At 39.7% G+C, this 27815-nt stretch overlaps 1 protein-coding gene across 24 annotated transcripts in view; it reads right to left on the bottom strand.

Moving 5' to 3' along the window:
• Window positions 1-27815, bottom strand: part of LOC144979231 (DNA repair endonuclease XPF-like) — a 124710-nt gene that overhangs the window by 12039 nt on the left and 84856 nt on the right. For 19 of the 24 annotated variants that reach the window (XM_078925937.1, XM_078925879.1, XM_078925856.1 and 16 more), the window contains 4 exons: window positions 21489-21575; window positions 21052-21225; window positions 18249-18389; window positions 8308-8406 (listed from right to left, as the gene is read on the bottom strand). In XM_078925937.1, the coding sequence (XP_078782063.1) occupies window positions 8308-8406; window positions 18249-18389; window positions 21052-21225; window positions 21489-21575 (501 nt within the window). Of the gene's footprint in view, window positions 1-8114; window positions 8407-18218; window positions 18390-20346; window positions 20451-21051; window positions 21226-21488; window positions 21576-27815 lie in introns of those variants that run through there. The other 5 variants (XR_013646669.1, XR_013646668.1, XR_013646665.1 and 2 more) reach the window with 5 other exon arrangements.

The following is a 27815-nucleotide window of genomic DNA, read 5'->3' as shown; positions in this document are numbered from 1 at the left end:
GAATTTTATGCTGTCTTTGAATATGTTCCATTTTATATCAATTTCTTCAATTTCATCTGCTTGTGAGAATTGTTCTTGTGATTCAATAAGTAGTTCATCATATCTGTTCGAAACAGAGACATTATATTTCTCCTGCAATTCCGATGACCATTTTAGACGATCGATGTCCAATTGTTCTAATATCTTTGTATTTTAATTTTCTTTAGCTTTAACGTTAGCTTTGCAATAAGTGGGTTATGGTCAGAATTGATATCAGCTCCCGGGTATGTTTGGCATGATTTTACACTGTTGCGAAACCTTTTCCTGATCATAATGTAATCTATTTGATTTCTACACCAGTCCCCTTGGCTTTTCCATGTGTATAATTTTCTCTTTGGTTTCTGGAAAAAGGTGTTGGTAACAATCAGCTCATTTTCAATGCAGAATTGAGCTAGTCTCTCCACGCTCGTTTCTAACCCCAAGTCCATATTGGCCAACCACGTCACTCTCCTTCCCATTCCCAATTTTAGCATTTAGGTCACCCATGACAATTAACACATCCGTTGATTTTACGTGTTTCAACATACTTTGTAATTCTTCGTAGTATATTTCAATGTCCTCATCCGAATAATCACTTGTGGGTGCATATGTCTGGATGATTGACATGTCAAAAGGTCTGGCTCTCAATTTTATCATCATGTTTCTGGAACTTACAGCATATATACCTATAATATATTTGAGAATGTTAGATTTCACCAGCACACCCACACCATGTTGATGTTCACTACCTTCAGAATAGATAAATGTGTGAGTGTCTCTTTTTACAGTACCCTCTTCTGTCCATCTGTGCTCAGACACTCCTAGGATGTCCACCTTCATCTCATCCGTCTCCTTCATCAAGTTGTCCAGTTTACCTAGTGTATATAATGTTCGGACATTCCATGTTCCAATGCGTAGACATTTCCCTGCATATTTCATACATACATTATTGGACTCCAATCCTCCCGCAGGCTTTAGATTGACGTCGTCATCCTCGTTTGTACTACTCCCTGAAGAGATTGTCTCTTCCCTGTTAATATTTACAACAGATATCCACCCGCAGGGGGCTCAGGGGTACCTCTATAACTTCTATAAACTTTACGTGGCATGATTCATTTCAATACAATGGGATAATACATAGTAGGGCCCCAATCCTTTCTACGATGGCCGACCGCAATCATTTAACGTCTTTGACGCGCTCCACGTGTGCCATACACGTTGCTGTAACGCCATCAAGTCCATTGTCCATGTTGCTGGATCATCTGCACTCTCCGCCATAACAGTCTTCATGCACATAAAGGAAAGACGACTCCTTACCCTCCGGCAGAGCCTTTGGGTTCCCTCGTATAGTTTAGCCGGTCAGTCAAAACCGTTGCCCGGGGTGTGGCCACTGAGTGCACATCAGTTACTTGGAGCCATATACGAGTTAGACACAAGAGGTGGAGACCAAATAAGTTACTGAGCCACTTCTCAGGATCACTAAGAAGCGTGACTGCCTTTCACCGTGAGGTACTACTCCTCCTTCTCATGCCCTACATGCTAGATACAGGCCTGTAAATGGTTGGTGAAAAAATTGTCGGGAACTTTTTGAACACCCGAAAATAGACACACCAGGACAAAAATATGGACATAACACAGATATGACACGTCAATTGACTAGTCAAACCTGTCACTTTCCCCTACTTATTTATAACGAGGTCTTATTTTATGGTACCAAAAAAAAATCCCAATTATTTCATGGCCCGGGGTCTGAGTTATTAAAATGAAAGGAAGAGAACAATTCCTACCCTTTTGAATGATGTGTATCTCATGCTTGATGACACAGGAAGCTGCGTATCTTCGCTTCTGTTTGTGTTAAATGTTTACGCTGATTCTTTCGTTTATTTGGATTCATTCTTGAAGAAGAAGAAGAAGAAGAAGAAGAAGAAGAAGAAGAAGAAGAAGAAGAAGAAGAAGAAGAAGAAGAAGAAGAAGAAGAAGAAGAAGAAGAAGAAGAAGAAGAAGAAGAAGAAGAAGAAGAAGAAGAAGAAGAAGAAGAAGAAGAGAAGAAGAAGAAGACGACGAAGAAGAAGAAGACGAAGAAGAAGAAGAAGACGACGACGAAGAAGAAGACGACGACGAAGAAGAAGAAGAGGAGGTGGTGTGAGAGCTTTCGAAGAAGAATATATATTTTGAAGAAAAATAATTATTTCGCATTATTTTTTTTTCCGTCTCACATCGGGACGGAACCAATAAAATATAGAGAAAACGATATGAGAACCGGAGATATGCATGTGTGTCGGTAGCAAAATAGAGAGAAACCTTCCGGTCCGATTCGACACACTTCTGTGTGTGCGTTATTTACTGACTAGGTGTGTGTGTGTGTGAAGACGACTCGTGCGAACTTCGCGACCTCTCTCTCGCTGGCTGTGGCACAGTAGCCAGGCAGTGAATACATCCACAGCTAGCGGAGAGTGTAGGTGGCATGAATATAGCTAACTGATAGACGGCATGTTTTGTCTTTGATGCGACAAATAAAAAGTTTTTTTGTTTTGTTTTTTTTTTAAGTCGGCATTTGAAACGGAATAAAATCTAATTTTTTCGAGGAACGAAATAAAAGTCTTTTATTTTCTTTTTTATTGGTTCTGTTCTTTGGCGTTACGAATGTTATTTTTACTATTATCTTTTAAAAATATTTTTTTTTAGCACTTATAGAGCAAAATCGCACTGTCGGAAATCCGACAATAGACGGAAGATTCACAGGCCTGTAGATACGTGTCAGCATACCTCATGTCTCTGAACAATCTTTCCCATTCACATCCAGGTGCTGATGAGTTGCTGAAAAACTGGGGCTTCAGTGTTTCTCGATCACACGTTCCAGCATCAAGAACAGCTGTAGACATGTCGATCGAGCAGACAATTAATCGACAAGCAAAATCTAAAGGGGGGATTATTGGCTTCCGCAGAAATATGCCTACATATCATCGCTGGTGTGAGTATTTAAATGCTACTCTCGAACAAGCCGACATGAATAAGGAAGACACCTCCATTCACAAAGAAGAAAGACCATAAAAAATACGGGAAAGTGAGGCTGCTGTTCACCGTGTGCATTCTGCGGTGAACAGATTCATAAATCCCTTTGATATTGATGAAATGGAATCTTTAATATGTCTATCTTCAGGTATGAGAGCAGCAGAAAATATTTCTGATGATCTTTTGTCTGTTGACCATAAGGGCCAGGAACAATTTAATGAATTTGTTCAAAAACGTCTGGTGGAGAAAGAGCATTCCTTTCACAAGCCCATAAAAAAGACATCTCTGGAAAAGTGTTGGCATATCCTCTAAGTCCAATCCATGGGCCCTTGCAACACCAGATAGACTTCCAACAAAAACAGACAAAAGTGCATCGATGCATAAATTAGAAAATCCTGTCGCTCTTGTTGATGTCACAAACAATACGAATACATGCAAAGAAGTTGTAATTGATGGAAATGCTCTGTTTCATTCCCTAACAAGTATTCCGGAAACTTTTGGCCAGCTGTCAGAAAAGATCTTTCAACTTTTACCCTCAGCTAAACGTTTTCATTTTGTGACGGATTTGTATAACACAAAATCCATCAAATCTCTTGAACAGACCAGAAGACGCTCCAGTCAGACAAAACCCTTGTTATTGCGGGGTCTATCTACAAAAACGCCAAGAGATTGGAAGTCTTTTCTATCTAATGATGACAACAAGAAAAATCTCATCAACCTTATTCAAAAGTCATGGGAGGATGATACATATGCGCAATGCCTCAAAGGCAAGGAAATACTGTTTGTATCAGAAGAACAGTGCACTTGCTTGACAAGTAGAGATGGAGTAACAACTGAAGCCACCATCGTACACTCATTGTGTTCATCACATGAAGAAGCAGACAGCCGCATTATACTTCATTGTTTTCATGCAGCCAAGAGTGATTGTGATGAAATTGTTGTTCACTCTCCGGATACAGATGTCTTTCTACTGATGATGTACTTTGCCACTGAAATTTCAAAGCCGCTGTTTTTATGGACTGGAACAGGATGTCTTCGCAGATTTATCAATATATCTCTATTATCTCAGATACATGACATTCGAAGATGAAAAATTAAGCCATTGAAAATCATGAAGGCAAAACCACAGTTTATTCTTGCATTCGAAGCTCTTGGTTGAATGAAATTGTGGATTCTAAGCTTCTGGATGACTTGGAACAGTTTGTTTGCTTCATCTACAATAAAAATACTTATTCAGATGTGAACAAATTGCGTTTTGATATGGTTCGTCAACGGTTCCACAAGGGTCTGGAAATATTCTGTCACACTCTGTTGGAACTGATTTTAGCCTGCTGCCCCCATGCCGATTCACTCTTCAAATGCACATCATGCGTGTGAATTATCAGATGCTTCTTTGGAAGAAATCCAATATCTCATTTCCAAATCTGCCACCTCCTGAGGATCATGGCTGGAAGATGACTACTGATGGAGACCTAGAATGCAACAGGTGTGCCGGAGACATTGTTCCACAAGATCTGGTGGATATCACGTCAACTGGTCAGCCAGATGATAGTGAAGATGATGTTTTCGAAACCCTTTCAGCTGATGAATTTGACAGTGACAACAGTGAGGAAGAAACGAGTGACAGTGACAGCGAAGAGGAAAAAGATTACCCAGCTTCTGCAGCTGAGTTGGTGGAGCAAAGTACATCTTGAACTAAGCCCGTCATATGCTGCCATTGATAAAATGTACGTTTTACACTGATTTTAACACTTTAGAGACTTTTATGTCCTAAATAATGAGGAAAATTATTTTAATGAAATAACTATATTCTGCTAATCGCGAGCTTTAATTTGATATATTATGCAACATGAATATATTTACTCAATTTTGAAAAAAAATAAAATTTTCACAGGCTTTCGGTATTTTGGGCATTAAATGACTTCCCATTCAAAAACTATCACTTCAGATGCTTTCAAATTTGGCATGTACGTTAAGTAACAGTACATCTACACTTATTTAGAGCATTTTGAACTATTCATTGTTCAGTTGTTATTCTTAAAAATAGATATTGAAAAACACAAGAAAATTGTTTTTTTTGACCTTTTGTCATGGATTTCCTTCAAGACAAAAATCTTGAAACCTTAATATCGTAACTTATGTTTAAGGTATAGACTATGGCCTTTCATTTGGAACCGATTTGAATGTTCTAGAGCTAAAACAAAAAAAGTTATGGATATTTTAATGGGGTTGGTGCTTTTTTTTTGCACCACATGACCTTTCAGGGGCAATAACTCTGTTAAGGCGACACTTGCCAAGTGGCTAACATGCTCAGATCACTTCCTTAGGAGGTTGCCTAACATAAAAAAGTAGTGGTATAAAATCCCAAAAGGGGGGGGGGGGGGGAAGGGGGGTTATAGCCAGCCTACGGTCTATATTACTATTACTACTATTAATACTACTACTAATATGTCTTTTATCTTCCATTATTTTCTGGAAGGTTCTGTTCCCTGATGCTGACCTTTTCTTATCAATCGGATCACTCCCCCGGGGCACCCTATCCACAACCCACACCACGCTAACGTTTCATTCATACTGCAACCACCATTGAGTACAGACGATACAAGTTATTTTGCATTTTATTTTATTTGTTTTCCACGTAAATTTGTGTATTGTTGTGCTGACGAAGGGTTTGTACCCGAAACGTCCATTGTCTGTTTTGTTCCCATATGAAGCCTCTCCATTTTCACTCTTTCGTTAGTATTTTCACGATAACTGGCTTCAGGCAGCTCCTACCGTTTTCTACAATTATGAGGATGATGTTGGAAGTCATTAAAATAATAAATTATGTTACAGTGCACTCTCCCGATAACGGCCTCTCCGAATAATGACATTCTCCCGATAACGACATTGGCCCCCGGTCCCGATTTTTTTACTATATGTTATTAGTAATAAAACTCTCTAAATAATGACATACTTTTTAGACCACTCTCCGGATAACGACATTGAGTTAGCAATAATCGGCTGTGACTTTGCTAGATACAAAAATAAAAATAGCTAAAATGTTGTTTCCGGTAAGTTTCATTTCATTCTCTGAGCCAGAGGCACCTCATAGCCAATGAGATCACTTTGTTATCGGCCAATGAAATGTCCTACCAGAGGCACCTCATACTCATAGCCAATGAAAACACACCTGTGTCTATTGTCATCGGTACAAAAGGGTGACGCGCATTGAATGAGTCAATCATCACATCGCTGACCGCTGAATCGATTGTATTCACCCGAGAACAATAACGCACCCCAAGATGTCGACAGCTGCTATTAGAAAAAGAAAGATACTGACAATAGATGTCAAGCTGCAAATTCTGGCTTATGTGGACACAAAGACATTAACCAAGAAACAGATCGCTGAGAAGTACGAGATTCCCCACAACAGCTTATCAACAATAATCAAGAACAGGACAAAGAAAGAGACAAGCAGCCATGAACCTCAGCGCAAGAAACCATGCCTTGCAACGAATGCGACCGTAGACGAAGCTGTGTTGACATGGTTTAAACAAACAAGAGCAATAAATGCCCCTACTTCATCCGCGAGCAGGCCCGACTTATTGCGGAGAGGCTAGGCGTAACAGATTTTCAAGCAAGCAGCGGTTGGCTGATGAAATTCAAGCAGCGACACGGCATCGTGTTCAAGGTGGCCTGCGGCGAATCTGCTTCCGTGGACACATCAATCGTCGATGAATGGAAGACAACAACTCTGTCCAGTTTGATGAAAGAGTATTCACCTCGTGACGTTTTCAACACGGATGAAACAGGCCTGTTTTTCCACTGCCTCCCGAACAAGACTCACACTTTTAAAGGAGAAGCCTGCCACGGTGGCAAACAAGCGAAAGACAGACTAACGGTACTCGTCGCAACTAATTCAACGGGAACAGAAAAACTTCCCCTTCTCGTTATCGGGAAGTCGGCCAACCCGCGCTGCTTCAAAAACGTGAAATCACTGCCTGTTGAGTACGTGTCCAACAGCAAGGCCTGGATGACCAGCTCCATCTATGAAACATGGATACGAAAACTTGACCGCAAATACCTCTTGCTAGGCCGTTCCATCGTGATGGTAATTGACAATTGCCCTGCCCACCCCAAGATTGAAGGTCTGAAAGCCATCCGGTTGGAGTTTCTACCGCCCAACACCACCAGCCACACACAGCCATGCGACCAAGGCATTATTAATGCATTCAAGCACCGCTACCGATCCCTGGTTGTGCGCCGATATTTACAACACGTTGACGGTGACTCTGCATCAGGATTCCATGTCTCCATCCTTGATGCCCTGTACAATATGCGGTGTGCTTGGGGCATGGTTACACCTGAAACCATCGCCAATTGCTTCAAGCATGCTGGCTTCTGCGCAGAGGAGGATTCAACTCAACGTGCACCCAATGCCGACTCAGCGATTGAGGAGCTGTCTGCCTTGTTCAATCGTATCGACGATGCAGATGCCGGTCTCGAGGAATACATCAACATCGACAGCGACTTAGCAGTGACCGGCGAGGTATCAGTCGATTCCATCGTTGACAGTATCAAACAGAGACAGGAGCCACCCGAAGATGACGACGATGATGAAGATGAAGCTGCCCCTCTTGTCACGGGTAGTGACGCAAATTCGGCACTACAAACTCTCAGACGGTTTGCACTGCAACATAAGGATGGTGCATCTATTTTCGACTTGTTGCATCAGATGGAAGATAAAGTCGGCCCTATGATTTACAGCAACAAGCGACAGACCGGGATTATGGATTTCTTCTCTAAATCGAAATCCGACAGTTAGTTTAAAAAAAAATAAATAAATAAAAAACAAAACAAAACAAAAAAAAAAAACAACAAAAAAAAACACACAAAAAACTAAAAAAAACATTTTTAATGTGGCCATGTGTTCAGTTGTATTATTAAATACAGCTGCACTCATGCCGGTCCCAAGCCCGGATAAACAACAGAGGGAAAATGACACACAAAAAACAACAACAACAACAAAAACAACAACAAAAACAAACAAACAAACAAAAAACAACAAAACTACACACACACACACACTTCGTGTATTTTACATGTTTGGAAAGTCCGATCACTGATCACCCACTATGGTTGGTCCATTAATGTACATTCTAAGGGTCTAACCACACCCCTTTTTCCGCCATCTTGAAATTTTCCGAATAATGACATGTTCCCGATAACGACATGCACCTCTGGTCCCAAGCCATGTCGTTATCGGGAGAGTGCACTGTATATCATACATGATACCTGAGGACCGTGGTTGTATCTGTCGGACCAATCAGGAATTTCAGGAGTGGCTGACATCACACTCAAGGCTTGTCCTGCAGTGGGCTGAGGTTTTCCAGCCTAAAAATTAAAGAATAATTCGTATAAACTTGTTTGGTTTGTTAAATATGTTACAAGAATCTGTCACGATCAATATTTCAACCGTTTTAATCCCTTAGCTTTCAAATATCTATCTTAACAAAATCGTAAATGTTTGACAGGAATAACTGATTGTAATTTTATTGTATCATGTTTAAAAATTGAGCAGAGCCTTATTCTGAACACAGGGTTGCTACAGCAATTCCATTTTTAAATTCAAGGTGTGTTCAAGTTGATTTTTTTTTTAAACTCAAGGATTAAAACAACGTTAAGTCTCTCTCACTAGTGGGGACACCTCAACTCCTTAACTGCTGCTTCGAGCAGTTTAAGGACCTCAAATTAACTTTTCTTCAACTTAGCTGAAGATATCAATGCATTTGATTGAACAATAAATTTCATGGTAATCAAATACTCTGCCTTTGGTGCCATTTTGTCAGCTATTATTTATCAAGATCTGAAATGGTGGTGTGGTGGCTGCAGTAGTGGAATTAGGGATGGTGATGTGGTGGTGGATCTAATAGTGGTGGTAGGGATGGTGATGTGGTGGTGGATCTAATAGTGGTGGTAGGGATGGTGATGTGGTGGTGGATCTAATAGTGGTGGTAGGAATGGTGATGTGGTGGTGGTTGTATTAGTGGTGGTAGGGATGGTGGTATGGTGGTGGTTGTAGTAGTGGTGGTAGGGATAGTGATGTGGTGGTGGTTGTAGTCGTAGTAGTGGTGGTAGGGATAGTGATGTGATGGTGGTTGTAGTCGTGGTGGTAGGGATGGTGATGTGGTGGTGGTTGTATTAGTGGTGGTAGGGATGAAGATGTGGTGGTGGTTGCATTAGTGGTGGTAGGGATGGTGATATGGTGGTGGTTGTAGTAGTGGTGGTAGGGATGGTGATGTGGTGGTGGTTGTAGTAATAGTAGTGGTGGTAGGGATGGTGACGTGGTGGTGGTTGTAGTGGTAGTAGTGGTGGTAGGGATGGTGATGTGGTGGTGGTTGTATTAGTGGTGGTAGGGATGGTGGTGTGGTGGTGGTTGTATTAGTGGTGGTAGGGATGGTGATATGGTGAAGGTTGTAGTAGTGGTGGTAGGGATGGTGATGTGGTGGTGGTTGTAGTAGTAGTAGTGGTGGTAGAGATGGTGATGTGGTGGTGGTTTTAGTCGTAGTGGTAGGGATGGTGATGTGGTGGAGGTTGTATTAGTGGTGGTAGGGATGGTGATGTGGTGGTGGTTGTATTAGTGGTGGTAGGGATGGTGATATGATGGTGGTTGTAGGGATGGTGATGTGCTGGTGGTTGTAGTTGTGGTGGTAGGGATGGTGATGTGGTGGTGGTTGTATTAGTGGTGGTAGGGATGGTGATATGGTGGTGGTTGTAGTAGTGTTGGTAGAGATGATGATGTGGTGGTGGTTGTATTAGTGGTGGTAGGGATGGTGATATGGTGGTGGTTGTAGTAGTGGTAGGGATGGTGATGTGGTGGTGGTTGTAGTAGTGGTGGTAGGGATGGTGATGTGGTGGTGGTTGTAGTAGTGGGGTAGGGATGGTGATGTGGTGGTGGTTGTAGTAGTGGTGGTAAGGATGGTGATGTGGTGGTGGTTGTAGCAGTGGTGGTAAGGATGGTGATGTGGTGGTGGTTGTAGTAGTGGTGGTAAGGATGGTGATGGTTATTGTAGTAGTGTGGTGGTAGGGATGGTTATGCGGTGGTGGTTGTAGTAGTGTTGGTAGGGATGGTGATGTAGTGGTGGCTATTGTGGTAGTAGTGTTAGGGATGGTGATGTGGTGGTGGTTGTTGTAGTAGTGTGGTGATGCGTTGGTGGTTGTAGTAATGTTGGTAGGGATGGTGATGTGGTGGTGGTTATTGTAGTAGTGTGGTGGTAGGGATGGTGATGCGGTGGTGGTTGTAGTAGTGTTGGTAGGGATGGTGATGTGTTAGTGGTTATTGAAGTAGTAGTTGTGATAGGGATGGTGATGGGGTGGTGGTGGTTGTAGTAGGTAGTGTGTTGATGCGTTAGTGGTTGTAGAAGTGTTGGTAGGGATGGTGATGTGGTGGTGGTTGTAGTAGTGGTGGTAGGGAAGGTGATGTGGTGGTGGTTGTAGTAGTGTTGGTATTTCTTGACTTAATCCTCTTCGCTCCTTGTGGAACATAAGGCCTCCACGAGTGTCCGCTATCTATTTGGTAGGGGAGGCCTGCCATTTTCATTTCTTTTGACAGTGAGCACCTCAATGTCTGTTTTGTACTAACGAAAGAGTGAAAATGGAAAGGAACAAAACAGACAATGGACGTTTCGGGTACAAACCCTTCGTCAGCACAACAATACACAAATAAACGTGGAAAACAAATAAAATATAATGAAAAATAACTTGTATCGTCTGTACTCAATGGTGGTTGCAGTATGAATGAAATGTTAGCGTGGCGTGGGTAGAGGATAGGGTGCCCCAGGGGGGTGATCTAATTGATAAGCAAAGGTCAGCGTCAGGGAACAGAACTTTCCAGACTATAATGGAATATAAAAGACATATTGGTAGTAGTAGTAGTAGTAGTAGTAGTAGTAGTAGTAGTAGTAGTAGTAGTTGTAGTAGAAGTAGTAGTAGTAGAAGTAGTAGTAGTAGTAGTAGTAGTAGTAGTAGTAGTAGTAGTAGTAGTAGTAGTAGCAGTAGTAGTAGTAGTTGTAGTAGTAGTAGTAGTAGTAGTAGTAGTAGTAGTAGTAGTAGTAGTAGTAGTAGTAGTAGTAGTAGTAGTAGTAGTAGAAAGCTGTAGTGAAACAGTAGGGGGCGGTGGAGGGGGTGAGGTGAAAGGGTCACGGCGGAGGTGGGGGGTTGTTGGATGAGCGAAGGTCGAATCTTCGCGAAGGAACGATGCGATAGTAAAGTGGAATACACCGATAAATAGATAGATAGATAGATAGATGGATAGACAGATAGATAGGTAGATAGATAGAAAAGAGGGGAGAGAAGAGAGAGAGAGGAAAAAAAAAAAAAACCCAAAAAAAAAACAAACACAAAAAACAAAACAAAAAAAACCCAGACAAACAAACAAAGAAACTAAACAACAACAAAGAAAAATTAAAAAAAAAAAAAAAAAAAAAGGGGGGGGCGGACAGGGAGGGGGGGGGTTGGTTTGAGGCGGACCGGTAGAGAGGGGGATTTAGAGAGAGAGAGAGAGAGAGAGAGAGAGAGAGAGAGAGAGAGAGAGAGAGAGAAAGGGGGGGGGGAGGTGAGAGAGGGCGAGTAAATAGCCGAGTGATAGCTGGGTCTATATGTATATTAATGGATAAAAAAAGTGGATGATTGGACACAATGAGAGATAGCTAGGAAGGTAGATGACTATGAATCGGTGGATAATCAGTAGATAGATAGATAGCTAGATAGATAGATAGATAGGTAGGTAGAGTTGTAGTTTTAGTAGTATGAACAGTAGTAGTAGTAGTAGTAGTAGTAGTAGTAGTAGTAGTAATAATAATAATAGTAGTAGTAGTAGTAGTAGTAGTAGAGTAGTAGTAGTAGTAGTAGTAGTAGTAGTAGTAGTAGTCAGTAGTAATATAATATAATGTAGTAGTAGTAGTAGTAGTAGTAGTAGTAGTAGTAGTAGTAGTAGTAGTAGTAGTAGTAGTAGTAGTAGTAGTAGTAGTAGTAATAGTAGTAGTAGTAGCAGCAGCAGTAGCGGCAGTAGTGATGAATATGGGTGACGTTGACATCTAGTGGTGGTCAATCCTGGTGTTGAGTCAGCGTGGAGTCAGCGTTCCCAACATCTTGATCAGGTGAGTTTCCCTACGTCGACGGGCGGAAGTGTCCGAGAATTACCGAATTACCGAGTAGAGCAGAGGTCCTTAAACACGACCCCAGCGACCTAGGTAATCCATGTTTTTACATGCTCCCTAAGATACACAAGATCCGGGACTTGTCTGACACTCCACCTGGAAGGCCGATTGTGTCGGCTATCTCGTGCCCCACTGAGAAGGTATCGCAGTTCCTCGATGCGGTATTTCAACGTATAGTTCCCACCCTGCCATCGTATATCAAGGACAGTAACCATGCTCTTGGTGTCATTGACGAAATTCGATTCCAGGATGAACGTCCACGGCTGATTTTCACCATGGATGTGAAGGCACTGTACACATCCATACCGCATCCTGACGGACTGCGTGCCATCAGGCATTTCGTCGACCGTCATCCATTACCAGGGATTCCAGCAACAGCATTGTGAGGCTCACCGAACTTGTGCTCACACTCAACACTTTTGAGTTCAATGATGTATTTTTCCATCAGATCTCAGGTGTTGCGATGGGCACCAAGATGGGTCCCTCATATGCTTCTTGGCTCTTCATGGGCTACCTTGAGGAAACTTTCTTCCGTCAGTACAGTGGACCTGCCCCCGAGCTGTTCAAAAGGTACATTGACGACTGTTTCGGCATTACGTCATTGACCCACAGCCAGTTGAAAGGGTTCATCCTAGCGATGGACTCCTTCCACCCGTCCATAGAGTACACTTATGAGAATTCAACCTCTGAGGTGAACTTTTTGGACATCAAGGCTGTATTGACCAGCACGGGAGTACGGTCCACTGTACACTACAAGGAAACGGACAGTCACAGCTACCTGCTCTATCGCTCATCCCATCCGGTGAAGTGCAAAGACTCCATCCCATTCAGTCAGATACTCCGCTTGCGGAGACTCTGTCTGGAAGATGATGAATTTGCGCTTCAACGTGATCGCATGCTCTATTTTTTTAGGGCACGGGAATATCCCGAAAGGGTTTTGCTTAAGGCTGTCCGGAAAGCCAGCCTCGTGTCGAGAGAAGCAGCAATGAGGCCTCGCAATGCCAGGAAGCAGGAGACACAGCGTCCCATTTTAGTCCTCACGCATCACCCCCATGCCGATCAAGTGAGGAACATCCTATTGCAGAACTATGGGATCCTCAAGGCAGGCGAAGACACCCACAGTGCCCATTGGGGGGGGGGGGGGGGGGAATACGGCGCAACCTCTGGATAACGACAACCCTGGATAGCGACATTGACCTCTGGTCCCAATTTTTTTTGCTATATGTTATTAGTAATAAAAAACCCCAAATAGCAACATACATTTTAGTAAAACCCCTGTTTAGCGACATCGTTTTTACAATAATAGGCAGTTGGTACCGGAGAAAACAACAACAACCTCATTCACTTTATCATTTTCATTTGAAAAATCAGTTGTTTCTCTAAAAACATCAGTCCAAATACGATCAAAACAATGACAATACACATTGGAGAGTGAAAGCGTAACTGGTATATCCTTTGTAAACAGGAGAAATACACATTCTAACGTTTTTGAGACGTGATTTCTCTCAGGCACTGTAATCACGGCCCTTTTGCCGCCATCTTGAAAACCCAGAAACAACGACACCCCTGGATAACGACATAATTTTCCGGTCCCGGGCCATGTCGTTATCCAGGGGTTGCACTGTATGAATATTTATGGTCTTATAATATGTCAGAATAGCGGGAAAACAATAACAGCCTCTTTCACTTTATTATTTTGATTTGAAAAATCAGTTGTCTTTCTAAACAATGTCTGTTCTATGATTATTCTTAAAATGGCAATCTGGTCAGTACATGATTGGCCTCTTCGAAAGCCCTCTCCAATAGTTCTGTCTGAGGTATCTCTCATTCTTTCCAGGATAATTCTTGTTAACACTTTGCTTGGTACTGAAAGTAATGTAATACCTCTCCATTTGCAGCAGGTCTCCATTTTTTGGTAGTTTTATTAGGAGCCCTTTTTTCCATTCACCAGGTATTTCATGTTTGCTCCACACTAGGTTGAGTAGCTTATGTAGCCCGGTTGACAATTTTAGTTCTCCCTTCTTTTAAGGCCTCAAGTGGTACAGTGCAACCCCTGGATAACGACATTGCTGGGAAACTATGTCATTATCCAGGGGTGTCATTATTCCAGGTTTTTCAAGTTAGTGGAGAGGGGGGGGGGGGGGGGGGGGGGGGTGAGAGTGGTGAATACATAACAGTGCGATGTGTGGACCAGTGTCTCAAAGGAGACACGTTCCAACAACGTGAGAACGTGTATTTCTCCCGTTTCAAAAGGGTATAGGTAACAGTTACGCTTTCACTCTCAAATGTGTATTGTCATTGTTTCGATCGTAAATTGTACTCGAATGCCATTTTACAAAAACTAAGAATAAATCACGAAAATCAAGTGTCAATATGATAATACCACACAAGAACATTGATGCACACATCTAGTTTTGATTTAGATTAAAATCCATGTGATACTGCTGGTGAGTTTTGAATACCGAAATTTTTATTTAAGTGCACCAAATTTTACAAGTACTTAAAATTAGTAATCCACATCTTGCGATACTAAAAATAAAAAAAAACAAAAACAACTAGGAATTAACTACAATGATATCAAATTTGGACTGATGTTTAGAGGAATAACTGATTTTTCAAATGAAAATAATAAAGTGAAAAATGTTGTTACTGTTATCCAGAGGTTGCACTGTATGTTTGTTGTCTATTCCTAAAGCTTGCCACTTTTAAGTTGCTTTATTGCTCATCTTATTTCCATTTTTGTAATTTCTCCTTTGTTGATGTCAAGCATGTTCACTTGATCTATGTTAGGCAAGTTTTGAGGTGTGGGTCTATTAAATATTTCTTGGAAGTGCCCTTTCCATCATTCAAGTTGGGTTTCAAGAGAAGTTAATAGTTTTCCTGACTTGTCTCTAATAGGCTTGTTTGAGAAGTTGTTTATGCCACTAAGGGAATGGGGATACCCTTCTCAAGCGCATAATGGATGGTGCCCCCATTTCGAGCTGAAATAAGTCCCGGCAACCCCTGTATGTAGATTCCCTGACGGAATATGCTGATTGGGTCGATCGTCACAACATAATAGTCCGAACAACATTAGAAGCTGCTGCAACTAAGCAGTCTTGTCATTGTGTATAGTGATTTTAGGTCTCCTTTTTGGGCTGCTCCCTCTGCCTGTTCAGATATTTCATTTATATATGATCTTTTATCATCTTTCAGTTTTTTGACTTCTTTCGCAATTTCATTATATTCCATGCTGGTGTCTTGCTTTTGACTCCTTCTTTGCTAGGATAATTGCCTGTTTCCTTGTTTTTTTTTTGTTCTACTCTTTTCCAAATTTCTTCTCTTATCCATGAATTTTTATTAGGTGATGGCTTTCCAAGAACATTTTCACATGAGCTAACAAGGACATTTTAAAAATTTATCCATGAGTTCTTAACATCTTCAGATATTATATCATCTTCTGTCTGAAGAACACTAAATCTGTTTTGTAAGGATATCTTAAAGATTTCTCGTTGTCTTTTCTGATTGAAACTTTCTGACGTCAAACTTTGTTCTTGTATTTCTTTCTGTTTTTCTTGATGTGAGTTGCATTTTCAGTTTAGCTGTAACTAAATGGTGGTCAGATCCAATATAGTTTTGCTCTCACGTCCTGTAAAGAGCTTTTCCAGTGATGTATGACAGCTATATGGTCAATCTAGTATTGTCAGATGGTCTGGGGATACCCATGTAACTTTGTGACCATCTTTATGTGGGAAGAGCGTTCCTCCTATTGCTGGCTCATTGTTTGTTTTTGTTTTTAAGGGTTTTACGGCGCTTACAACACATTAAGGTCATATAAGCGCCAGTAAAAAGGAAGAAAAACGGATAGTAAAAAGTTCTAGATTTACAATTAGAGCACCCAAGAAAAGGTAAGACAAAGGGGAATTGGTTCAAATAGGAAACAGATGTAGACTCCAAGAGCACACTATCAAAGTACTTAGTTTGAGATCACCTTAAAGTCTCATCCAGACAAGCACAGGTCCCAACTAAGAGGGATACAGTCAAATGTTTACAAAATAATATATAATTATAATATTAACTAAACAGTACAGTGCATAACAGAGAGATGATTTACAAGGAAAAAAAATATCATCTCCCAAAAACTACCTATACATTTGACTGTTTCCCTCCCAGCCGGGTCAGGAAAAAACCAAGTAATCTCATTCCAAGACAAAGACAGAAAGCATGTTGGAAAACAGATATGGGGGGATAGAAGACACAGTATGTACCTCCCTGCCCACTATGGGAGGTATATTTTTAATTCAGAAAAGTGAGTGGAGCAGGCACTTATGTTGGTAACAACAAGATATGAAGTGAGTAGAAAAGTGCCAGAAGACAATAGAGAATAAAAAATGTTCGCGGCGGTGGTGGGGTTTGAACCTGCGACCTTATTGGTACGACAACTCCGCCTGGCAGGTGAGAGCGTGGCTCTACCGTGTGAGCTATCCACGAACACAAAAATATTCGTATCAAACCCAAGTCATTTCTAGATCCCTCTCTCACCCACTTCTGGAGATCGCCAATTATGTGACTTTTGTTTGCTTGACAAGACAAAAGCAGAGCAACTCCTTCTTTGTGTGGTTCATCTTCTCCTTTTCCTGAACAGAGAATGGGTTCTGTCTCTAGTTTAATTTCTCCAAAAGTGTTCCCAGCAGAGTGAGGTTATAGCTCTTCATTTCTTTTGTGATTAGAGCACACTTTCCTGTTTCTCTCATGGATGGTGATGCAGTGGTGGTTGTAGTAGTGGAGGTAGGGATGATGATATGGTAGTGATTATTGTAGTCGTAGTGGTGATAGGGATGGTGATATGATGGTTTTTGGAGTAGTGTTGGTAGCAATGGTGCTGTGATGGTTGTTGTAGTGGTGGTGGTAGGGATGGTGATGTGGTGGTGGTTGTAGTAGTGGTGGCAAGAATGGTGATGTGGTGGTGGTAGTAGTGATGGTTGGGATGGTGATTTGATGGTTGTTGTAGTAGTGTTGGTAGCAATGGTTGTTGTAGTAGTGATGTAGGGATGGTGATGTGGTGGTTGTTGTAGTAATGGTGATAGGGATGATGATGTAGTGGTTGTTGCGGTAGTGGTGGGGGATGGGGATGTGGTGGTGGTTGTTGTAGTAGTGGAGGTAGAGATGGTGATGTGGTGGTGGTAGTAATAAGGATTGCCGTGGTGGTAGTTGTAGTAGTGGTGGTAGTGACGATGATGATGAACTGGTGGTGGTTGTGGTTGTACTTGTGGTGGTAGTGATGATGTAGTTGCGGTGGTGGTGTTTTTAGTAGTGGTGGTACTGATGATGATGACGATTACAATAATGATGATGATGTGGTAGTGGTATGGATGGTGATGTGTTGGTGGTATGGATGGTGATAAGGTGGTGGTTGTAGTAGTGGTGGTTGCAATGATGATGATATAGTGATGGTGGTAGTTTTGGTTGTAGTGGTGGTAGTGATAATGACGTGCTGGTAGTGGTGTGGTGGTGGTGGTGGTAATGACGATGATGATGTGGTGGCGGTGGTGGTTGTCTAAGAAATGGTTGTAGTGATGATGATGATGTAGTGGTGGTAAGGACAATGATGAGGAATTGGTAGTGTTTGTGGTTGTAGTTTTGGTGGTAGTGATGATGATGATGATGATATGGTGGTGGTGGTGGTGGCTGTAGTAGTGGTGGTATTGATAATGGTGTGGTAGTGGCTGTATTATGATAGTGGTGATGACGGTGTTGTGGTTATAGAAGTGGTGGTACTGATGATGGTGTTGTGGTTGTAGTAGTGTTGATCTGGTAAAATTCAAGGAGTTTTCTCCTAAAATGAAATTCAAAGAGTTTTTAAGGGAGATTTTCTCAGTAATATCAAAATCAAGGAGTTTTCAAGAAGTCCTTGAATGTTAGGAGGCCGTGGGAACCCCGTGAATACGTATTATTAAAGACATCAACATCATTGTTGTAAATATAATATTATCAAAAAGTTGAAATAACCAATTATCCATTGGAGAAGTTTTTAGTGACCTTGAGCTCTTGAAATAACTGGGCAGTGGCATAAGGAGATGGGCACCAGAGAAGTCTGAGTTTGGGAAAGTGTATGGTAAGTAGGGATAGTTTTGAAGTCACGTCTTGAAGAGAGACATCTCCATTCAATGTGGACTTAGCCTGAAGTCAGAAATAGATAAAGATTAGGCGAAATTGAAACTTCATCAATAATAAAAATCTGTTGATAAATAGAAGTAAGTCAACTTTAAATTGATACCAAGTTTAATATGCTTGATTTAGATTAGTTTTGTTGAAAAAAAAATTGAAAATAAAAGATTTGTCAAAAGGTGTCATTTTGTCTGCTTTAAAACAAATGATTGAAATTAATCCAATTTTCTTTGTGGAATTGTGCAAAGCACAGTTCATAACAAAGATGCACATTGCAGAAAATGCAGTCAAACACCGTTTCTGGTCTTTTATTTGATTTTGTACACACATCTTTTTGACAACACATATTATAGCATTGCTTTTTTCTTCTTGCGATACAATGTTGAAGGAGTGGCTCACATCAGCTAGTTTTACCATGCAATTACCTTTCAGTTTCCATGGCACCTGCATGATTCATCACTCCAAACGACTGCCAGACCAGGAGATTGAGCTCACCAGTGGACAAGTGTATTAAGTGACATATGATTGTTATTTTTCTTTATTTTGTCTACACAATTACATGTCATACCGTTACTCTAGATGAAAAACAATCGTAAAAGAAACATCTACAGTATCATTCATGCTTTAATTATCAGAACATGCTTTATTATAACATATAGTTTTGTTCTGTAAAACATGGCTCCACTGAGTGTAAGTGATTGGCATACATGCTTTATTATAACATAAAGTTTTGTTCTGTAAAACATGGCTCCACTGAGTGTAAGTGATTGGCATGAGTTATTTTAATTCAATTACTGTGAAATGTTTTAACAAGCAGAATTTGACCAAAAAATTGCGGAATGATAACTTAATTCATAAACTTCATCTTGGTTAAGTTTGAAGTAAGTGAGGTTTTATAGTGTGATGCAAAAATAAAGTAGTTCTAATGAAGTGGCGAGTAATTGACCAGAGCATTATTCAGATAAAGATTAAAAGCACACAGTATACAACCACAATTTACTTTAAATTGAGCAAAGTCATATTCCCAATCCTTTAATAACTAAGACATTGAGTAAATATATGATAAATGATAAAATGGATTGCACAATTCACATATATTCACACTATCTTAACAAACAACAACAAACAAAAAATTGAGAAAAAAAACCCAACAATCATGTGCTTGAGACACAATGACTTATTTTCTTTATATTCAGCATAAAAATTACTAATTACATTGCAGATAACCATTCAAAAACTGCGTATTCAAAACAAGAACCACAAACAGCAATGGAATGCTTTCCAATATGAAGGCAACAATGTCCAAAACAGAACCATTATGGAATGAATTGGACCCCTTTTGAGTATTGAAATCCGCCTCGTGTATTTACATAATCAGATTTTCAAATTTTAGAAGTAAAACTGTTACAGACAAATCATCTATAAAACAGCAATAAGGTCTGTGTCATCATATCCAGCAAAAGGTATGGTATCAGCATCATAAGCGTAAAAGCAATCATTGCCATTACCAACCCAATAAAAACCACCACTACCACCAAAAGCCTGTCATATCCATCACCCACACTACCACACCCACTTCCACCACCCGTCCACCCTGTCTCCAGTACAACTACTGTAAACAGCACCATCACTACCACCCATGTCTTCAGTACAACTACTGTAAACAGCAACACATCCAACATCACCTGTGTCTCCAGTATAACTAGTGTAAACAGCACCAATAGTTTTGTAAGCAGCAGTTTGAATATTTAATGGACAGCTACTTGGGTTTTGTGTTTAAAAAGCGCTTGCTGTGTCTGCCTTTGATTTATAGATATGTCATTTCCATTTGAGGTTATGAGTAGAATTTAGTCCAAGATATCTAGAAAATTTTACATTATCTAATATTTGGCCATGTAAGTGGAGCTGAAGTTTACAAGTCTTTTTTTGTTTGTTTGTTTGATATTATTAGAACATTGCATTTGCTCACATGCTTCCAGTTTTGCCAAGTCCTTGTTTAGTTCAGTGTCTGCACAGTTCAATTTGTTGCACAAGTGCTGCATCCAGCCTTGGTCCTGTCGAGTTGGTTGAGGCCTATACAAACTCAGAAAGTTAAGATCCTTCAATGCCAACAGAAAGATCATGATACAGATTTACAGGTCCCTAATACTAAGCATAGTTGTGTTTGGTATAACAACATCGTTTGAATTATTCCTTTTGTTTAGTAATTTTCTTCTGATAAAGTGGTGATCTTGAGCCCACCATAAGCAATAACAACTGCACAAAACCCAAAGGGAGGCTTCCAAAATAATCAACACCGACATAAAAAGCCTTGATGTGACATATATAAACGCGTTGAGAAAAAATGCAAGAGGAGTCATCCAATGGGCAAAAACCTGTTTACTACTATTATTATAGACCGAATGCCAATGATGTCATGAGTATATTATCATCTGTTGCTTCCCTTGAGTGGAGTACAATGTAACTTCCAATTGCATGGTTTATATTTGGGGGATTTAGCAATCCAGTGGAACCAAACATGAGTTGCCATTTCTGGACAATAAAGATTTATTATTATTATTGATTCTTTTCAGGAGATCATCCACTTTGTTCTTCCAGATTTTATTAAACAGGATCCCTGGCGGTTATAAATTTGCATAGTACTTTGTAATTGTTTTATAAATATTCAACCTACCTGTAAGGAAAAGGATTTGTTAGCATCAAACTCTATTAAAAGTATGGGCTTTTTGTAGAATCTACACATGGACAGGGCTTGCTCGTAAAGTCTTCCGTTGTTCAATGATCCAATTAGATCACTCACACTCTTGCGTTCAACACAAATGTCTGGAGTCAGAATGTAATCCCCAACCTGGTAATCATTAAACAACAGATATCTGATATCAATACTATGTATCACTTTATATCACGATTATCTGATCCCTTCTCCTTTATGTATGTTGATTTTGTTAAAGTTTCATACCATCATATCTTATTTGTTTCCAAATACCAGAATAAAATAGGATCCAATCTTCATCGTTATCAAATTTATAATTTTATAAATGTCACAAACAGGTTTCGACTTAAACGCTACAAAATTGTGTTAACAATTGGGGAAGAAATCATAAAGTGTACCTCAATGGTAACAGGCTCAATCTCAATGCCCCTTCTATGTATGAGTGAAGGCAATTCACTACGAAACTCCCTCATATCAACAATAACCTGGGGAGGGGGAAACATATCTTTATAGTTATGGAAAAAAAACACACCTTAAAAATATCTTCATAATATATAAGCTAAAGGAAAATGATGTATTAGATTCTTTTTCAAATTTATAAAATCAAAGAAAATATTCATTGTTGAATTTAACAGGGATGCCTTTTGCTAATACAGTCGACTCCACTTAATCGCACACCCTCAGGAGTTCAGGTTAGTGTCAATTAAGCGGAGTTTGCGATTAAGTGGAGAAGCTAAAAATAGCATTAAAGCACCAATTTTTATTTGCCATTCATGTAGAAACTTCCCCTCTGTTTTCTACGGGCTTGGGACGGTCATGTTCAAGACATTAGACTCATTAGAAGGGTATTCTTTTAGTTTCTTTTTCTTTAGATGTTTTTGGAGTTTTGTGTTTTGTTTTGTTTTTAAATTTATTTTCTTATTCATGTGATTTATTCTTCCGCCTTTTTTCCACCACTGAGTTCATCTTGCTTGAAGAAAAGGCCTTTATCAGGGAATCAACGGTAGTAAAGCCCTATCTCGTCTGCGTTGTATATCTCATTAGAGTTGCACTGCTGAAGAAGTTGTTTCAAAACTGCATAACTCCATTGGCTGGAAAAAGAGACATCAGCATTGTGTTTTTCGCCATGTTTTTTTAAAACGACATTCTGTCGATCTTTCCATCTCGAAAGCCAGCATTCTGATGGGGAGAAAGATGTGATGCCAGTTCTGTTGCCTTTTGAGTGTATCAATGTGGACAGGAACCGTATAGATCAATCAAAAGATGAGACGGGAGTCCTCTCTGTAATCCTTTCTTATTGTTCACGGCCAAGTGGAGGAAAACATTGCAGAGGTAAAGAATTGCATTCATGGTCAGACAATGTAAACAAACACACGGCATTGGGCAAGTGCTGAGTCAATTAGCCTGTCATATCAGGTAATCCTTTGATGTCAGTTAACAAGCTTTATGCGTTTGACCTAGTTGGGGTCAAAGGGACAGTGGATTTGCTCTGACTTGAAAGCTTTTTTCACGCGTGACACGACATTAACATGCGGAAAATGTTCAATGAGATTTGCAATTAAGCAGAGTGATTATATATAAGAAAATTAGTTTTTTCGGGAATGTGTAATAAGTGGAGTGTGCAATTAAGCAGAGTGAACTGTATGAAAAAAAGCTGGAAGGTTTTTCTTGTAAAGACCATTTTATATAAAAACATTTTGTGTTTTGCTTCTTTTCATCAAATGGTTCCATTCTCAAATTATAGAAAAGGATGCATATCCTTCTAGCTTCTCCTTTTAAAAAATCAACTAATTAATACCACCGATGATCAGCTGGCAGATTTCGGTTTAGCTGGAAAAAGGAAATCCCTGATTTTAATAAAAAGATATAATCTAATAATAAAATAAAATTCCCTTTATTCATCCCATAGGGGAAATTTTTCTCTAGGGTCTATTCCAAGGGAAGACTGGAATAACCCAGGCATCAGCAGTGGGTGATCGAACTCGGTACCTTCCGGGTACGAAGCCAAGAGCATACCCCTGAGCCACGCTGCCCCCCTAGTAATAATAATAATAATAATAATAATAATAATAATAATAATAATAATAATAATAATAATAATAATAATAATAATAATAATAATAATAATAATAATAATATATTTTTTTTATCAAATTGGGTTTGGGGCATGGCATACTAAAAGAGTCAAGGCCGTATCGCATGGGTCTTGAGCCGAGTTGGTTAAGGCCAGTGACTAGCGCTGTGTTGTGTGTAGGCGGTGTGTTAGTGAGAGTTACTAAAGACCGGTATGCAATGGGCAGTGATGTAAGAGGCGAGTTGTAATTATTTTTCTCATTAAACGTGTTAGAGGGATGATTTACTAATAAATAGCCTATATTATAAATCATTAGCAGAGGGAATTAAGGGCAAAAAATAGCTCAATTGTGCAAACGAATGATGAAAGCATGAAACTTTCAGGGATTGTAAAGCACGTCAAGGGCTACAAAATGTGATAGAGAAGCACTTCCAGCGATGTCTGTGAGCCAAGAAATTAAGTAAATAAATGTTGATATTTTTAAATCGGCAACAATATTTATCCGATGTGTGAATGCGACATGCGACATCATATAATTGTGACAAACACGAAGCGGCGCGAAGGTAGAAGCAGGGTGGAGGGGTGCGGGTTGGTGGAATTTATCCAGTCGGCTGACAGTTTCCAAAAAGTTATTTTTAGAATGGGCCAATATTGGGGCTGGCGGTGGTGTTTGAAGGGAAACATAAAGCGTAAACCGGTGTTGACTCATTTTATAACTCTTTGTTAGCATGGATTGGTATTGATATAATCACATTACTATACACAGTTACATAGAATTATTTCGTTGATTGAAATGTAATGGTGGGGATGTTCTCTCTCTTTCTCTCTCTCTTCTCTCTCTCTCTCTCTCTCTCTATTTCTCTCTCTCTCTCTCTCTCTCTCTCTCTCTCTCTCTCTTTCTTTCTCTCTCTCTTTCTCTATCTCTTTCTCTCTCACTCCCTCCACCACCACCACCACCACCACCGTGCTTTAGGCATTGATCATTGTATGTAAAGTACTGTATTAATTATGGCTTTACCTATGAAAATCACACACAACGAGAAATGTATTTTCTCACCATGAGATATGCAAATCGTATATATATGCACATGCTAACAAAACAGATTGTGCCTTAGGTGAATGACTAGTTAATAAAATTGTGTTAACGTCGTTTAGGTCATATAACCGCCAAAAAGTTGGACATAGAAGAACCCCATTAGTGATAAATTAAGTAAACATATGTATGCAAACATAATATATAGATAGTACCTAATATTGAACATTGTTCGTTTGGCTGTTTTCATGCACGATGGCAAAAATTATTGGTTCTAATGACTGGAAAAAGTGTTTGATTTGTCAAATTGATTCATCTGAAAAATGGATTTGTCCAGTTAATTCTAAGCTTCCAAACAAGGACCAATGATGTATAACCTTTCTAGAAAATCTAAATCAATACAATTCGTTAGCTGATAGCAATGTCAAAACACATCTTAATGGAACTCTTGAAGAATTGAAATCGAACAATGCAAAATGGCATTGGTCTTGTCGAGTGAAATATAACTCTAATGCAATTAAAAGCCTCCAAGACAAGAAAAACAAAGAAGAAAAGCATGAATTTAGACTAGAAGCGAACATTACAATATCTGATTTTGATTTTCAAGATCGATCTTTGAGTATCGAATTGCCAATTGAAACAACACCCAGAAGAAGTATCAGGGAACCATGTCAAAAATCAAATACATGAATAAGGGTAGAAAATCGAAGACTCTTCATATGAAGGGAAAACATTCAGGTCCAGATGAAAGTTTCGCTTTCGCAGCAGTCGTGTCTTATGTAGAGGAGAACCATAATGCAACCCACCAGTTGTCAAAACTTATCAAGAAGTTTAAAAGTGAGTGCACCACTAGAGGCTGTGGAAATAACTATGCACACCCCACCCGGTTCAATGAGCGGCTTATGAGAGTCTTTCCAAGCATAGAATTCTATTCTTCTGGACGAAATACATATGTAGCACACGATAGCAAAGTTGCTGCGTTATTAGTAAAGAATCAAAAGGAACAAGCAGATGATAATAGTGTCTTTGTGGCGTGCAGCAAAAACTATCCGACAAGACATCATTCACAAATGCCCACAAACACCAACACAATGGGACATCGGGATTGGAAGTCAAGAAAATGCAGTGCCTAACTCCCTGTTGACATTAATCAAAATGATTTTGGTTCAAAATGATTTTGGTTGGATCGTCTCCTTCAGAAAAGTCAGATTCCAGCCATTAAGAAAGCTTATCTATATCACAACTTATTGTGTCAAATACCAAACATAAAAATAAAACCGGGCCGACTTTAAAAAAAAGACAGTCGCAGATCAAAGAGACGCCATTACCGTTGTATGTAAGTATTTTTTTATACACACATACAAGATCAAAAAAGATAATTGACACATTATTTTCGCTAGGGTTGTGTTCCTCATATAAACGTATGTTGTCATTGTCATCGGATATCGCATCAGCAGCTGAAAATAGATTCGAAGAGGAAGGAATTCTTTGCCCAATCAATCTGAAGAAAGAACTTTTTACTGTTGCTGCTGTTGATAACATTGATTATAACACAAGCTCAACAACTCACAAAAACTCTGTCCACGGAACAAGTATCTCCATGTTTCAGCAACCTACAAATTAATGATGAGTCCGGTGTTGATCGAGAAAAGTTGAATATGAATACTTCTGAGATCATTCACACAGACAGCAATATTTTGTCGGATTTTCTAAAGGTCGCCCAAGAAATTGCATTTGGAGTTAAACCAAATATACCTGCAACAAACACTGCTCCATCGAACATTATTTCAAACATGACAAATGACCCTTATATGACAGAAGAAACGGACTGGCTACAACATGTTTCATCAAATTACTTGGAACAGGATGTAAAAACATGGGCTGGATTTCATTCTGAACGCTCTTTGTCTAATATTATGCCGAAATTCATCAATACAATGCTTCCGTTGTTGCAAACAAAGGAAACCAAACGTCATTACGGATCATCACGTCACCCAGCTCGAGGCCTTTACTGTCACTATGTACGACAAAGCATTAGACTGCACAGGTGTTAATGCAGAAAGAAAATATTTATTTTGCCAAAAAGGTCGTGCAATAGAGAGACTTCCTCCCCACAAGAAGTGCATTACAGCAACACATTAAACGGGTGGCATATCAAGCTGGCTATGTTTGGAGCTCTGCAACAGAAAAAGATCCTGTACTACCATCACCTCTGGAATGGGGCTGGAAAATGGACGGAGGAAAGCTCTTACCATACTGGTCATCACAGCCGGAAGTATCCAAAGTGTGCCAACAACTTGTCAAATGCGGATGCAAATGATTGCGAGCCGGCTTACCATGCACAGACTTATGCCGATGTAGAGGATGTCATATCATAAACAATTAGGTAGGTTGAAAATGTAATTTGATTATAAAGGACTATAAGGAAAAGCCAAATAAAAGCCAAGCAACTGTGGTCAGGCTTAACTCTTGACTTTAAACAGTCAATATCAGGTGTCAATGTAGTTAGCATTAGCTTGAAAGCTTACCCCGTCCGGGAATATTTGTAAAGTGCTTTGAAGAGTTTGGTGGATATTGCGCTATATAAAAGCTCACAGGGTTTTTTTTTTCATTGTAAAGCCACATGAATATGGAGTTGGCCGTGGATTTTGTACTGTGTAATATAATTTTCATGATTTTATTCATTTTCAAATAATATTTAATTTCGCACTATTTGACGCTGTTAACATATGCCCCGTTGAAAACAAACAACCCTAAATCTTTCAAAATGAAAGTTATAAGATAGGGAATATGTCTATGGTTGATAAACAACAAAAAGTATGAGAGAAAATATGGTAATTTCGCAACATAATTAATATGGGCAAATAGAATTTCCTCGATTATTCCCCCTGAATTTACTAATGTTTATATAGTAAAATATAAAATGCTTTAAAACCAACTTTTTTGTAAAATGTCAGAATGCTTCTCTATCAGATTGTGATCTTGGTGGTATAAGGTACCTGTGTGCCAATTTTCATGCTTTCATCACCTATTTGCACAATTATACCTTAATTCCCCCTGCTACATGACGAGATGACAAGTTAAGCTATGTATAGAAATAACCGTACACAAAACTTTATTTGAGATGAACTAAAAATACAACAACAGAGAGAGAGAGAGAGAGAGAGAGAGAGAGAGAGAGAGAGAGAGAGAGAGAGAGAGAGAGAGAGAGAGAGAGAGAGAGAGAGAGAGAGAGAGAGAGAGAGAGAGAGAGATACAGATATTAGGGGGATGGATTTTGTTTGTTTCTTTTTTACAGTTACTGTAGTGGGCAGTTTGATAGTCGACACTGAACTTTGATGAGTTACAACGAACATAATTTTGTGGAAAAGAAGCACCTCAATGTGATGGTGGTGACGGCAGTAGTGATAGTAGTAGTCGTAGTAGTAGTAGTAGTAGTAGTTCAATGATGCCAAAACTCCGATTTCACCGGAAAAAAACTTCCGGTTCCAAGGAAAACCCCCATATCATCATCACTAACAACCATCACCACCACCACATAATCATCACTACCACCACTATCACTACTAAATCTGCAACATCATCTGAACTAACACTACTACAACCACATCACCATCA

The sequence above is a fragment of the Berghia stephanieae genome, chromosome 1, assembly GCF_034508935.2.
Source record: "Berghia stephanieae isolate SIO BIC M18660-M18661 chromosome 1, UCSD_Bste_1.3, whole genome shotgun sequence".
Lineage (NCBI taxonomy): Eukaryota > Metazoa > Mollusca > Gastropoda > Nudibranchia > Aeolidiidae > Berghia > Berghia stephanieae.
Note: the sequence above shows the minus strand (reverse complement) of the source record. Positions and strands in the feature narration are given on the sequence as shown.